Source organism: Carettochelys insculpta, chromosome 24 (assembly GCF_033958435.1).
Source record: "Carettochelys insculpta isolate YL-2023 chromosome 24, ASM3395843v1, whole genome shotgun sequence".
Lineage (NCBI taxonomy): Eukaryota > Metazoa > Chordata > Testudines > Carettochelyidae > Carettochelys > Carettochelys insculpta.
Window position 1 is genome coordinate 12,699,757 of NC_134160.1, and position 16,022 is coordinate 12,715,778.

A 16,022-nucleotide genomic window follows, 5' to 3' on the forward strand; every position below is an offset into this window, starting at 1 on the left:
AGGCCTGAAGGACCACGGAATGGTATCCCTTCCTATTCAGGAAGCGTCCTCCGCTGTGCTCCGGGGCACAGATGGGGGTATGGGTCCCATCCAGAGCCCCAAAGCAATTTGGGAAGCCCAGGCTGGCAAGCCCCATGATGGCAGCATCTGGGTCCCCAAGCCACACGAGCCTGTGGAGGAGCAGGGCATTGATTGCATGGACGACCTGCAGGGGAAAGACATGACAGAGCACTGGTGAGGGGTGTGCAGGGTGTGCCTGGCCCTCCCCCCCGGGCTCCCCCCCCCCGCAGGCTCCCCTCTCCCCCTGGGTCCTCTTACCTCCATGAGGACAGCCCCGACGGTGGCCTTGCCCACGCCGAACTGCTGCCCTACAGATCGGTAGCTGTCTGGAGTGGCCAGCTTCCAGACAGCGATGCCAACCCTTTTCTCTATGGTGAGGGCACGTCGCATGGGGGTGTCCTGGTGCCATAAGGCAGGGGTGAGCCACTGGCAGAGCTCCAGGAATGTCTGCCAGCTCATTCGGATGTTCCGGAGCCAGCGGTCGTTGTCCCACTCGCCGAGCACCAGCCGCTCCCACCAGTTGGTGCTCGTGGGGTATCTCCGCAGCCAGCGGCATGTGCAGCAGGCGGGGGCTGGGAGGGCAGCAAGGTCTGGGGCTGTTTCCTCATCCCCTGAGGACAGCTCATCTTCCTCAAATAAAAGATGGTCAGCTGCCTCCTGCATGGCACTGAGCAGGGCAACCACTGCTCCTTCAGGGGCGGGTGTGTGGGCCTCTGGCTGCTGCTGCTGGGAGTCCATGGTGCTTCACAGGGTGTGCGTGCTTGTGGCTCTGCAGACTGTGTGCTGTGCAGGCTGAGTGTGTCTGGGAGGGGCCCTTTAAGGGAGCGGCTTGCTTTTGCTCCAGAAGTGCTAGTCTGCCCTGTGACCTGGTCTGCAGCTGTTCCTGGCACCCTTATTTCGATTTGGGCTGCTTTGGTGTGTAGACGCTCCCCTGCAGCGCCTACTTCGATATAGTGCTGTCCAACGTTGACATTGAACGTCGACGGCACCAGCCCTGGAGGACGTGTAGACACTATTCGTTGAAATAGCTTATTTCAATTTCGCTACATCGAAATAAGCTATTTCGATGTAGCATCCCAGTGTAGACGTAGCTCTAGATCCCTTTCTGCAGTACTCCTTCCTATACCATTGCTTCCCATTCTGTGTGTGTGAAACTGATTGTTTCTTCCTAAGTGAAGTACTTTGCATTTGTGCTTATTAAATTTCATCCTATTTACCTTAGACCATTTCTCCAGTTTGTCCAGATCCTTTTGAATTATGACCCCATCCTCCAAAGCAGTTGCAACCCCTCTCAGTTTGGTATCATCTGCACACCTAATAAGCGTTCTCTCTATGCCAATAGCTAAGTCACCCATGAAGATATTGAACAGAACTGGTCCCAAAACAGTGGAACCCTTCCAGCATGACTGCAAACCATTAATAACTACTCTCTGACAACCGTTATCCAGCCAGTTATGCACTCACTATATAGTAGCTCCATCTAAGTTGTATTTGCTTAGTTTATTGATAAGATGATCATGCAAGACCACATGAGATGCCTTACTAAAGTCTCGGTATACCATGTCCACTGCTTCTCCCTTATCCACAAGACATGTTATCCTACCAAAGCAAGCTATCAGATTGGTTTGGCATGATTTGTTCATTACAAATCCATGCTGGCTGTTACCTATCACCATATTTTCTTCCAGATGTTTGCAAATGAATTCCTTAGCTACTTGCCCCATTATCTTTCCTAGTACAGAAGTTAAACTGAGTGGTCCGTAATTTTCTGGGTTGCTCTTATTTCCCTTTTTATAGATGGGTGCTTTATTTCCCATTTTTCAGTCTTCTAGAATCTCTCCCAACTTCCAGAACTTTTCCCAGGTGATAGCTAATGACTCAGACACCTCCTCTATCATCTCCTTGAGTACTCTAGAATGCATTCCATCAGGCTCTGGTGACCTGCAGACATCTAACTTTTCTAAGTAATAGTTAATATGTTCTTTTTCACTTTAACTTCTAAACCTACTCCCTTCCCACTAGAATTCACTATGTTAGGCATTCCTTCATGTATACTTACTGTGCTGAGGGTTTTGAAAAGGTTTTTGGGGGCTGCTTGAGCTTTGCAATTCTTCAAATACAAAGCCCAGTTAAATTCTCCTTCCTTGTAACCTAGAAACAGAGACCAGAGATTATTTTACAGTGTTCTTGCTATATTCAGATTGATTTTTCAAAAATGGAAATAACCTAGAGAAGGGTTTGAACTTTGCATGAAACCTGCCCTTGTACAATTGTCAAGGGTGAGATGTTTTAGTTAACACACTATTCCCTATTGTACTATACTGTCTAATCATTAATCTGAAATGTCAATGTTCTAGGAAATGGAACTCAAGAAAGAGCTGTGAGCAAAGATATTCACTGATTTGCATACTCACTTAATAAAGAGTTACTAATTACTTTGAATAACAATGCCAAGCATTGAGAATATCAAAAAGAAATTGGTTTGTTCTGATGGCAATTACATGTTTCCACTTCAAATCATTCAAAGTGGGTTTGACCTGAAACAAAACATGGGCAGGAGGGGTAGGCAGCTTACAACAACGTGTTTTGCTTGTTGCACTTAATTTCTTGTATTTCTCCACATACCTTTAGGAGAGAGAAGCTTGTGACCTGTCTTTTCACACCAGCCAACAGGGTGGATATCTGGGGAGTCAGCATTAACCCAGAAGTCATAGTACTCAGAATAGCCATCAAAATGTAACCGTATCCTGTATCCCTGAACCTACAATCACAAGAGGTTGCATTATCTTAAAGGGACATCAATAGGTGACCTAAAAATATTATTTTAAAAAGCCATAAACTCTCTTATATTTGGGTTTGTAAACAAGAAAGGAACATTACAATTTTTTTAATTTCAATTTTACTTTTTCCAATTATGCTGTTTGCTCATCTTTTCCATTGACCAGACCTGATTTACACTACTGCCTAAATCAGGGTTTCTCAAACTTCATTACACTACAATGCCCTTCTGACAACAAAAATTATTACACAACTCCATGAACAGGGACAAGAAGTTGAAGTGCTTGGGCTTTGGCTTCAGTCATGGATGGTCACTCTCCTGACCACAGCACATCTAACTCTATCCCTGGTGACCCCATTAAAATGCTGACCAGTGCTCCCTGAAAACTGCATTTGTGCAGTCACTCAGGAGAGATTCAAATGCTGTCCAGCTGATTAGCAGAGCACCCACAGCTAGATTTTTTTGTTTCTACCAGTGGTGTACATTCACACATGCACCAGTAGACTTTAAAAATTTAGTCCACACATTGATAGAAAAGATGAGAGGGAACATTGGCCATGACCCACTTGGGGATTCTGACCTACAGTTTGAGAACTGCTGGCTTAAGCTGATCTAACTTTCAACTTTTCAACAAAACGCTCCTTTACATCTGAAATGTAAAGTTTTGCGCTGTCCATACTGGACCTGTGTCAGTGGCAGATGGTCTCCTGCCAACATAATTTCGGCTTCTTGTGGAGGTGGAGTGACAACACTGATGGCAGTGTACTCTCCCAAAATGGGTACTAACTGGGGCATCCTGGGGCTGCATCTCTTCTCTGGTGCTCGGAGACTTCTTCCCCTGCTCACAATATACAAGTGTTTCTTGAAATAAACAAAGAAAAGGGCGTTTTTCCTTCTCCCTCCCTGGCGTGCGGGAGAATTAAAGTTTAAAAAAAAAAAGATGATTCGTCTCCTAGGCAGTTTTTCCACCACCATTTCAGGGGTCTGCTTATCTGCTAGCTTTAGTATGCTTGCTCAAGGCTAGGGTTCATCTTCAGGCCTTCTCCTTTCAGTAACCCTACTCTGCAGCTGGTTCACAGTCCCAGGAGTGGCAGGGTCCATGGCTATGTTCTGTAGTCAGCTGTCTCCAAAGCACAGTGGTCTTTCCCCTACTTGTCACCTCTTCTTGTGACAGGCTTTCCCCTTTTCAGCTCCCCCACCTCATCCACGCACAGCAAATCTTGCAGGTGTCTCTGTGTTGGCTTATTTTATCCATTGTTATCATTTCCATTTTTAATAGTTCCCTGGTGTTCCCCTTTATTTTAGCTAGTACAGACATTCTGTTTCCAGCCTAGTAATCCATTAACTTCCCTAATCCTTTGTCCCAAGAAATGAGGCCTCACAAATGTCCAATTACTCTTATCAAACCAGGTCTATAGTTTGGTTAGTGCTGCCCGAATTCAGAGAAGCTCTTTTGCTTCCTGCCTATTAAGGTGAGGGTGAGCCCCCTTATTTGTATTCACTTGAGTTAGAAGTACTTAACATACAAACTGAAGAATATGATCCTAAATTTAGATTCTCAGCTATGTTGTCTCAGCTTTCAGCTCAAACTTCTCCCAACCCTTACATTATCTCCCAACCAGTACAATATTTTATTTTTTAAAACCACTCTAAGATTATTTCTTTAACAATTCCTCCTTAGACTTGGGATGATGTCTTCTATTGAAAGGGAAATCAAATCAAGAAAGAACAATTACCTCAGCAATGGTGAGGACACAAAATAAAGATGGGTGTGCAGGATCCAGTCCCTCTAACTTCATTCCAACTTTAAATCCATTCCTACTTTGTGGGAAGGATTGATACTGTGGGAAAATCATTGTTGAAGAAAAACAGTCTCAGAGAAGTAGCCGTTTTAGTTTGCTGCTTCACAAATAACAAGCAGTCCTGCAGCACTTTAGGGGCTAACAAATTATTACATCATGAGCTAACTGCCTCTTATCTATGAAAACTCATGACCTAATACATTTGTTGGTCTCTAGGGTGCTACAGGACTGCTTGTTATTGGAGCAAAAACATGCATTTCACTTTAGAGATACAACCTATTGCCAGTCACCACAAACACTGAAGACTTCTGGCTTTCAGTTTAGGAAAAAGTATCATCACTAGAATCACTTGTGTTACCCTGGCATAATTTTGAATTGTCTTCCATGACTGAACGGTGGTACCCTCAGTTGTTCCCTGTTCAAAAATTCTTTCTAAAACATGAGATGAGGTCCAATGGTAAAGCACACTTGCATAGACCAAAAATAGCATCATCGTGTGTCATTAATATATCTGCAGATGTCATTGTAAACACTCACTGTCAAAGTATCTGATTTTTTTAAGACCTAACCTGGAAGACTGTTTTAAATAACTATAGGTACTAGCAAATCTTTGAAAATGAGCCAAGGCAAGTTTCATTTGTACATACAGGACACCCTTTATTAGACCCAGTCCAGAAAGCCTGACACATGCAAACCCTTTAGGGACTTTTGCCTGTGTCATGATTGGATCCTACTACAGTAATCCCAATAAAGAACATTCATTCTTTAGAACTTTTCTACACACAGAGTTATTCAGGACTAGCTGCGCTGGAATAACTCCACATGTGGATGTTCCCAGTCTGGTGTAAGACTGCCTTGTCCTTGTTTAACAAACTACTTTGGGGGAAAAAGTATCCACACATGTAGTTATTCAGGAATAAGCCTAAAAAAGAGCTTTTCTATAACTGGAATTGAGAACAGCTTACTGCAATACACTGAAATTTTAAATGACTTTCCTTTCAGTTTTTGGTGGTCTTAGAGCTACAAATTGCTGATTACCCATTACTGCCAAAAAAATTATTGGGATTTGTAGCAGCTCAGAATCCTATGGGCTCAGGGCCTGCACATAAAGGTTCACCATATCCAAATTCTCTACACTCTGATTTAGACACAGGAACTGGATGCTGCTTCAACCTTCAGTTTAATGATTGCCTCGTAATAAGATGATGTAGAACAGTAACAGAGAGGAAGCCGTGCTAGTCTATACACTATCAAAACAAAAAGTAGTCAAGTAGCACTTTAAAGACTAGCAAAATAGTTTATTAGGTGGGTCGGTCCCACGAAAGCTCACCTAATAAACTATTTTGCTAGTCTTTAAAGTGCTGCTTGACTGCTTTTTGTTTTGATGATGTAGAACAGTTCAAGATTCAAGGATCCCATTAATTTTAATTAGTAAACATACATCTACGCTTAGGGAAAGATCATTGTGCTGGTGGTTGATCTTCCTGGGTTCAACTTAGCACACCTAGTGGAGAGGAACTAAATGAAACTGTTATGGTGTCACCATCAACCCAGGTACTCCTGGCAGTTGCTAGGAATAAGGGAAGTCAACGGGAGAATATCCCACTGCGAGAATAGTGACAGAAATCTATTTTAGATAAGTCAACTCCAGCTATGCAATTCTCGTAGCTGGATTTGCACACCTATAATCAATTTTACTTTCTAGTGTAGATGAAACCGAAAGTTAAAATCAGAATCACTCAACCACCAGACAGGAGTAGGAAATATAAAAAGATACTAAACTTCTCTCCCCCATGCAATTTGGTGCTCTCCTAATAGCAGATTTACTCATAACTAATTGAAGCAGACTAGAACATTACAGCTATGTCTACACTGTAGGTCTCTTTTGAAAAGCAAAAATTCAAATGATTCCATTCACTCTCATTTGAAATATCGTCTTTTGAAATAGCGCGTCCACACCATTCCTCCCATGCAGGTTGTCCATGCCATCAATGCAATGCTGCTGCACAGGATCATCTGTGTGGGGGATGTGGATGCAGCCATTGTGGGATTCACAGACCTCAGCTTTCCAAACTGCTTTGGTGCCTTGGACAGGACACGCATCCCCATCCATGCCCCAGAACACAGGGCAGGAACGTACATCAATAGAAAAGGCTACCACTCGGTAGTGCTCCAGCCACTTAGACATTTATGTGGGCTAGGTGGGATAGACACACGGTACCAGTGTGTTCCATAATTCCAGGCTCTGCCACTGCGTGGAGGCCAGGACATTTGTCCCCCATTGGGAGATCAGGGGCAGGGATACCACCTATCCCCTGATGCCCTGGCTGATGCAGCCCTACACCAGCCATCCTGACCCCTCCCAGGAGGCATATAACATGTGCATCAACTGGGCTCGCAATGTGGTGGACCAAGCCTGTGGGCACCTGAAAAACCGAAGGCAGTGCCTCCTCATGAGCCTGGAGGTAAGGATATGGAACATCTCCCAGGTTGTGGGTGCCTGTTGTGTCCTCCACAACATTGTGGAAGGTAAGGGCAAGGTGTTACCCCACAGTGGGTGGCAGAGTATGGTCCTGGCTTTGAACAGCTGGTCCCCACCCCAAGTCAACAGACTCAACGGGACAGGTCTGCATTTGGGATGTTCTTTAGGAGGTATTTGCCCATGAAGCTCAGTGATGCTGACCCACAGTCAACGCATGAGCCCTCCGCCTGCTGCCCTGCACACACAACCCTCTCTATCTCCACACCATGACCACAACTCACCCACATCCACCCCCACAGTCCCCCCTACTAACATTATGGGACAATGCATTGTTTCAAAAATAATGATTTATGTCTTAATAAAAACTGTTTAATTTACAACTGTACAAATATTTTGCATAAAACAAACAGGGAGATAACTATATACAAGGTTTATCTAAGCAGGTGGGGTTGGTGGAAAAGTGGGGGAAGAGACTCAAACCACACAGGAGAGTGGGGAAACAAAACTTGGAGGGGGGCGCAACTGTACTGATAGTGGGGAGGGGGAAATCAACTGGGACGGGGGGAATTCAGGACCTTAACCAGGAGTGGGGGAAGAGGGAATATTCTGGGTGGGGTAGAGGCAACTTAAGTGGAAGAGGGAATGGGGAATATGATGGGTAGGTAATAGGGACATTAAACATGGTAGGAATGTGCTACTCCAGGGCAGGCGTAGATGGCCCTCAGCCACATCAGCTCCATGTAATCCTCCGCACTCTGGTACAGGGTGCACGGAGGGGCTCTGAAGGGGTGGGCAGCACAGGGAGGTAGGGCCTGGTGGCGGGGAGGTTGGCAGCATTGGGATGTGCAGGAGGGTTGTCGGTTAGGAAGTGGAGGGGTCCTGCTCAGGAGGGTGAGCAGCGTGTGGGCTCTGAGTGGGGGCAGGTGCAGCGGGGGAGCCCGGATTTGTCTGAGGAGCCCAGTGTGCTCCCTCAGGACCTCAGTGACATCCCTGAGGTGCATCACCAGTTCTGCCCATGCCTCCCTCTGCCAGGTGTACTGGCAAGAGTCCAGCTGGAGATGCTGCTGAGCAATGTCACCAAGCCAACAGGGTGCCTCTGTGGCACTGGCCCGCCGTGTCGCCCTCCAGTTGCGAGCTCCTCTTCTGTGGGTGAGGGGTGGAGACTGTTGCCCCTCCTCCTCTTCCTGGATGTGGAGCACCACAGTGTCAGGGGGTCTCCTGGCCCTCCTCCAGAGCATCTGCAAGGATGGACAGGAACATAGTCCATGGTTGGTGGCTGAAAAGCCAAGCCCCGACCTCCCTGCAGGCACTAGGCATCATTAGCTTATGATGTGTTCCACTGGGTTTCCCGGCCACTCCTTCAGGGCCCAGCACACACCCAGATCCTCGTGCATGTGGCTTGTGGTGCTGTCCCAGGGGGACCTGTTCTGTGTCTGGCATGGGTGCACTGGGTCTGGTGGTGGCTTGTTGGTGGTGCTCGAGCGTGTGCCCCATCAGGTACTTACTGGAGGGATCCTCCACAGGGTCTGCTGATGCTCAGGTGGCCATCACCCAGCTGGAGGAGCATGATGGGATGTCAATAACAAGGTCCCTCTTGTCACTGGAGACCTTGGTGGCTGGTTCTGTAGCAGGCTCCGTTGAGCAGCTCTCTGCTCTGGACTCTTCCTCTTCAGTGTGGCTCAGCTCCTGAGACACTGTGTCCAAGAGGGCTGCTGGGAGGGAGCTCTCCCTGGGCCCCAGGAGGCAGGGACAGGTTGTGGGACCTGCAGCTGATTGGCCAGTGGTATCCCTGGCCTTCGAATACACCTGCCATAGCTCTTTTACTTTACTATGCACCTGGTCAAGGGTGTGGGCAGGGTGGCCTCTGGTAGTCAGGTGTTTGGAGAGGCGAGCAAATGCAGCTGTGTTTTGCCACTTGTCCCCCATTTCCTTTAATACCTCCTCCTCCTTCCAGAGTCCAAGCAGGTCCCTTGGCTTGGGCTCAGTCCATGAAGGTGCCCTTTTCTTTGGAGACTGTCCAGAGTCCTTCAAGCCCTGAGATAGGTTGGCGGGGATGGGGCAGTGGGGTTGGGGTGGAGCAGCCTTGGGCTTCTCTGGAGGCTGGCTGCTGGCCACTGTCTTCTTTTTTTTGGCCTCACCATTAGGCATATAGCTGGAGCTTGTGCTCGGGCTGCTGCAAGCATGCTCTGAGCTTCCTGAAAAGGGCTTTCTGGGACGATGGGGCTTTAAAGCATGGCTGAACACACACACCATAGAGCCCAGAAGCAGCAGGGCAGGGTGGCTCCACAGTCCTCCATGGCCGCCACCATGGAACATCCACATGTTCTCTTTTGATAAGAGTATTTCAAAAGGGGGCTTTCTTCCTAATATGGGAACGGAGGTGCGAAACCAAAAGCTGGTCTGCATTCCTCTGATTTAGTTTTGAAAGAGCGCATTATGCGGTAAACGCGCCACACGCTCTTTCGAAAGGGTGCCAACTTTTTAGATTTTCAGTGCTAGTGTAGACATACCTTATTCGTGGCCAAGATCACATGCAAAAACTACAAAGGGTGTGTAAATGTTACTTAGTTCCATTTTTGTCTTAAAAAGAAAAATAAGGTATTTAAAACAAATTAAATGCTAGTCAATCATACCTGAAATCTAGAGAATTAATTCTTCCTCCCCTGATTTAGCTTCTGGAACAATATGTTGCTTCTTTATACTAGTTTTCAGAGAACCTCAAATTGTTTCACAAATTTAAATTAACCAATTGAGACTCACAGCCCTTCTGTGAGGTAATAAGGACTTAATCGATTGCCATGGGGGTGAGGAGTGCAAACGCACCCCCAATGGAGCACCCCACCCCTTCCCTGCTCTGGCCCCATTCTGACCCTGGGCCCCTCCCTGACCAACCTGGCTGTGGAGAACTGTGGTAGGGGGAGCAGGGGGTGGGCAAGTGGTGGCAGCAGCAGCTGCAGCAGCCACAGGGGATTGCCTCCCTCCCTTTGGACTCACCATGCAGATATGGCCACTGTTTTCCAGGCCATGGAGTCCCGCTGGGTGGCTGGAGGCCTTCCCAGCTGTCTGCAGAGAAGTGGGGCTCAGAGGGCCGGGAGGCAAGGTGGAGCACCACATGGTGAGTGCTGGGGAGGGAGGGTGTGGGAAGACGATCCCCTGAGGCTGCCACTGCCTGCCCACCCCTTGTCTCAGGGAAGCCTTCTCCTTCCATGCCATGGGCTGGGGGGGGGGGGGGGAGAGGTGTGAATCTTTGGGATGGGCTTGTCAGAGGAGGATGTTTGGGCCTTGTGTGTGTGGGGGTGGGGGTTCAGTCTGAGGTGGGGTATTTGGGCTGCGTGGGGTTTCGGGGAGCCAACCTGGGAATGGCTGGAGGAGGAGCAGGGAGGCAGGGCCAGCTGGAGGTCGGGGGGGAGTGTCCATATTTACCAAAAACACCCAACATCAAAAAATTCCTGTGTACAGACATGGATAAAGATACATTATTATATTTGTTTTTATTGTGGGGCAGTTTCCCTATCCCACAAAAATTTTTAAGATTTCAAAAAGTTTCCCTGCCCTGAATTGGGACAAAAAGTCAGAATTCTCAAAACTTTTCACAAACCAAATATCCAAAAGTGTTTTTGTTCAGACCAAGCAAAACATTTTGTTCCGATTTTGACTGCTTTTTATTTATTTAAATCAAATGAGCTTATTTTTAAAAATAACTGTCTGAATCATAACTCTGCAATTTTGTATTTATTCAGTGTCAAAATGGAATGCTTCAACAATTTCAAAACCTTTTCCGCTTCCAAATTTTTTTGAATTGTAAATGTGTTGAAATAAATTCTGTCTCACAAAAAGTTTATGACTAACTGACATTTTTCAATAGAAAAATGTTGAGCCAAAAATTGCTGACCGGCTTTATTCATTTTAATGGCAGCTTTAGTCATAAACTGAGGCAAAGAGGCTGTATGACTTGTTGACTCTGCAGCTGTCGCATTCCATTCTTGACTTGTAAAAACAACAAGGAGTCCTGTGGCACCTTAGAGACTAACAGATATTTTGGAGCATAAGCTTTCGTGGGCAAAGACCCGCTTCATCAGACGCAATGTCACCATGCAGTCCTTGACTTGCTGCATGTCCTTGGGAAAGCCACTTGTCACCTCTCTGCCTACCAGTTGTCCCATCTGTAAAGTGAAAGTGCAGATAATGCTTGCTCCTTTTTACAAAGTACTGTGATATTTACAAATGAAGAGTTCTTTAAGGGCAAAGCATTATTATTGCAATGCAGCAAAAGTCAGCGTTATGGCTGGAAATAGAACACAAGAGCCCTGACAAGTCCCCCTCCCTATCACTACTAGAACACACCACCTCCATAGAAGATGCATTCTGGTATGGTTATGGTCTGAAGAAGTGGATCTGTCCCACGGAAGCTCACCTAATAAATTACATTGTTAGTCTTTAAAGTGCTAGTTTACTGCTTTTTGTTTTGATTTTATTACACTATTTATGATGCTGCAAGTCAACATTTTTATGCAGCCTGCAACCCAAGCACTACTTGCAACTAGTGGAATTAGGGCAGTCTCCTATTTTAGCACCAAGGGGTTAATAATTTGGTAATGCACAGAAAGTATCTAAGGGGCTGCCAACCTCTTTGAACAGTTTGACGTGAGCAGCTGACATCTGTTGCTCTTCCAAGTAAGAAACCCAGTTCCACACCATCTTCTTTCCCGGAACAACTGGATAATCAAAACCAGAAAGAGAGAATGTTTATCTCCTGGAAGACAGAGTGTTGAATGCAGAGCAGCCATCGCCTCCTGCTCCTACTCATTCACTGAACCACCAATACTGCCACCTGGAGCAGATCCAAATGGCAACCTAGCTCTCCTTGAAAGTTTAAATACAGGTTGAACCTCTCTCATCCAGAAGTCCCTTGTTGGACTACATCTGTAATCCATCATGATTTTAGTTAGATGGACAACTACTTATCATGGTTATGGTCAAGTTTCCTGTGGTTCCATAAAGTTTGTTTCCAGACATCAGTCTTGGTTCTCAGTGTTCTTTGCTGTTTTTAGCTATAATTTACCCCAAAATGTCTTCTAAGATCCCAGTAACCAGTGGAAGTGTTGGTAGTGCTCCTAGAAAATACTGATCTTCTGTGGTCCAGCAAATTCTCTCATTCAACACCAGTTGCGTCTGAAGGGTGCCAGACCAGAGAGGTTCAACCTGTGACAGGTAAAAGAGTTTTGGAGGAGCTGAAAGCTCAGCCAGGGGGCCAAACGCATCTGATGACTGCTATTCCCATCACTTTCAATTGCTGGTGAACTAAACTAAGAAGCTATTTATCTTTTGAGGAACATACAAATCCCAGGAGATATTGTGACTGCATCTACTTTTCATTAGAAACATTATGTTAAATTACATGCCAATTCACTGTGGCATACCGGCTGTTGGCAAGTTGCCACTGGAGTGCTGGTGTTGCAATGCTTGGACAGCCCTAAAGCAGCAACTAAAAAAAGTGGAAAACAATTTCTCCACCCAGTATGTTGGAGAACAGATAATGAGTGTAACTGAAACTAAAGAAACACAGGAAAAGTACACAACAGCAGCTGAAAAAAACCCCAAAAGAACCAACTGAAAAACCAAACAAACTTTCACTTAGCAAACATATTTGTACATGAATAGCGAAAACAATCACAAAGCAGTGTCTGGATTCATCACAATAGAAACACACTAACAAAGAAGAAAAATTACATTTTAAATGGCTATTAAAAATTATAACCATCTCCCTTCAAGTATATAATACATCTCAAACCCAGCACCTTCCAAGTCTATAAACAATTCCCTGTACATTATATCTTCTATTTAGAATTTCATAAGCACAGGTATAATCTGAAGCTCATTGAAATCAATTGGAAAATTGCCCAGGCTATGATCCCACTAGCAAGTTCTTTCCTAAAAATCAGACCCTTTTGCAAAAGAACATGCGAAGCGTCTACACACAAAATGCGCTCTTTTGATCCGAAATCTAAAGACCACGGCTCTTCCTCCAGAAGCCCTCTTCCACTCCCATATCAGGAAGAGCGCCTTCTTTCGAAAGCTTCTTTTGAAAAAAAGCATGTGTAGATGCTACGCAGGCCCTTTTTATCAAAAAAGCAGTCTTCATGGCACCAGATTTTCTGATCACTGGCCTTTTCTTTCGGGGTTGTGCAGATGCTTTCTATCTTAAGATCTGCTTTTTTGTGTGTGGATGCACTTTTTCAAAAGAAGTTTTTTCAGAGCGATCTTCTGGAAGAACTTCTTTGAAAGATCGCTGTAGTGTGGACATAGCCCTATTGATTTCAACAGGCTTTAAATCAGACCTGCTTTTTCTAGGTTCTTATATTGTGCCCAACATGGAGGCAAGATCCTGTAATATTCCATCTGATCCCCTTTTTACAAATTAACCTGCTACAGTGTAATAGGTGCCTAACAAAGGTACTATTACTCGTTTAATTCGCTCCACTGACCTTGTTTTCTCTGTTTACTCTGATCCATTTTACAACACCTAGTATAATGTGCAAATAATAAGAGAAGAGACCATGAGCTCAGCTCACCTTGTTTTAGAGGTTTAGTATTTCTGCGGCTTTTCATATTATTTGATTTATTCTTCTCCTAGACACAATATGATTAAAAAAAAAGTTTAGTCATATTGGTGTCTCCCCTGGTCATTTCTCAATGCTGGTATGAAAAATATGTACCATGTCACTAACAGAAATATTGACTGCTATAATTTCTCCTTAAATCAAACCAGAGCTTACAGTAACAGTAGCTCTCTTACATACACAGCTACTATTAGCCTAAAGGATCCCAAAGTTCTTTAAAAAGTGTTTCCCAATGATCATTTAAATAAGCCATTGTGGTGTAGTAAAGGACTGAAATATCTATTGTAATGCACTGCAGAATTTTCAGCAATAAGCAACCTTATTGCTATGTTACACCTCAGAGTCACACACATTTCTGCCTATCTATGCTAGCATGTGGATAAACAGAAAGGATATTTCACCAGCCATTGAAGTAAACAGAAGTTCCAAGTAACTGCTGGCACACACAGACACCTCTAGAAAATGTATTTTTTCTTTAAGTATCACAGATCAACATGTCCAGTAAGTTTTAAAATACAAAGAAATGTTAGTTCATCTGGGTATCACTTTGAAAGAAGTGTTACAAGTTGGACCAACAAAAATCATTAAACGTTTAGAAAACATGACGTATGAGGGAAGATTGAAAGAACTGGGTTTGTTTAGACTAGAAAAGAGAAAACTGAGAGGGGACATGCACTTTCAAGAACCTAAAAGCTTGTTACAAGGAGGAGGGAAAAAAAATATTCTCCTTAACTTCTGAGGATAGACCATGAAGCCATGGCCTCAAACTGAAAAAAGGGAGGTTTAGGTTGGATATTAAGAAAAACTTCTTAATTGTCAGGATAGCACTAAAATATATTGCGTAGGACAGTGTGGAATCTCCATCATTGGAGATTTTTAAGAGTGGGTTAGACAGACACCTGTCAGGGATGATTTAGATCATGGGTGTCCAACCTTTTGGCTTGCCTGGGCCGCATTGAGTGAAGAGGAATTGTGTTGGGCCGCATATAAAATATATAATATAGTTAATGTATATAAATCACATAATAATGTTAAAAGTTTACGATCTTGTGGGGCCGCATTACTAGCTGTCCAGGGCCGCATGCGGCCTGCGGGCTGGACATGCCTGATTTAGATGGTGCTTGGGACTGCACTTAATGACTTCTCAAGGTTCCTTCCAGTTCTATGATTTCTGTTTCATGAAGCAAACCAAGAAAGGCAAAGTTTAAAACACTGAGCCAAAACGTGCCCCAAGACCCTTTAAACATGTTTAAAATCGGGGCAGGGGAAGAGAAAGGGAGAGACAGGAGGAGGAAGACAGTTTTGATGTCTTGCATACAACGCCTCAGAAAAAAGCTGAGCATTGGGAATTAAACCACATGCAATATTAGCTACTTTAGCCTGTGTTACCAGTAACTGCTCCAACCGAGTTCAGTGTTTCAAAACAAGCAAAACACATGAACATAAATAAAAATACTATGACTTGGCAGCCTGCATAACGCCTATCAGAGTATGGATCTTTCAAAGAGAAGACAGCAGAGTTCTGATTTTATGAATGCTAATCTTGTGAACTGCTTCCTTCCCTTGATCAGAAACGTACATGAATATGCACTTTAACAGCACACAGAGAGCTCAAGACTCAGGCTATGCCTACATGAGAGGCTCTCTCAGCAAAACTGGGCTTTCGTCAGGAAAAAAAGGGGAGCACTTTATTGAAAGGTTGTTGACAAAACCTGTGTAGATGCTCCAGGGCTGTTTTGTCGACAGACAGGCCTTCCAGTTCACCAGGCAGCCCTGTTTGCAGAGCTCCCAGTCAGCCATTATATTGCAAGCATGACAGACAGTCCGGCTGCTCTCTGTCAACAGAGCGGATTGCTCTTTCGATCTGCTTTTATGTGTAGATGCAATCTGTCAACAGAAGTTTTCCTAGGAAATCCCTTCCGACAGTGACTTTTGTCAACTGAGGCTTCTCGTGTAGACAAGGCCTCAGAGGATGGGTGTATAGATTTCCCATGGTCTGTTGAAAGTGCTTTCATAATGGACAAGGCATGCCTCAGAAATAATATTGCACTATTTTGAAGAACAAGGAGAAAACAATGCAGTGTAACTCTGACATTTGAAAAAATTGAAAGATTTGGTGGCAAAGATGGGATGCAATTTTCTCAAGAAAAAAATATCAGTGATTTACTTCACTAGTGACTACATACATTACAGTTTTTTCAAAACTTCTGGGATATTTTTATTCTCCCATCATCAGACTCTAGCTATTATACGATATAGAAAGGTATACAATGGCACAT

The 16,022-nt window shown here is 44.6% G+C and overlaps 1 protein-coding gene across 14 annotated transcripts in view; it reads right to left on the reverse strand.

The window, feature by feature from the left end:
* Positions 1-16,022, reverse strand: part of LOC142001423 (lethal(3)malignant brain tumor-like protein 3) — a 119,366-nt gene that overhangs the window by 53,614 nt on the left and 49,730 nt on the right. For 11 of the 14 annotated variants that reach the window (XM_074976636.1, XM_074976631.1, XM_074976632.1 and 8 more), the window contains 5 exons: positions 13,696-13,753; positions 11,750-11,838; positions 4,576-4,680; positions 2,686-2,821; positions 2,120-2,211 (listed from right to left, as the gene is read on the reverse strand). In XM_074976636.1, coding sequence (XP_074832737.1) covers positions 2,120-2,211; positions 2,686-2,821; positions 4,576-4,680; positions 11,750-11,838; positions 13,696-13,753 — 480 coding nt within the window. The remainder of the gene's footprint in view (positions 1-2,119; positions 2,212-2,685; positions 2,822-4,575; positions 4,681-11,749; positions 11,839-13,695; positions 13,754-16,022) is intronic. The other 3 variants (XM_074976641.1, XM_074976643.1, XM_074976644.1) reach the window with 3 other exon arrangements.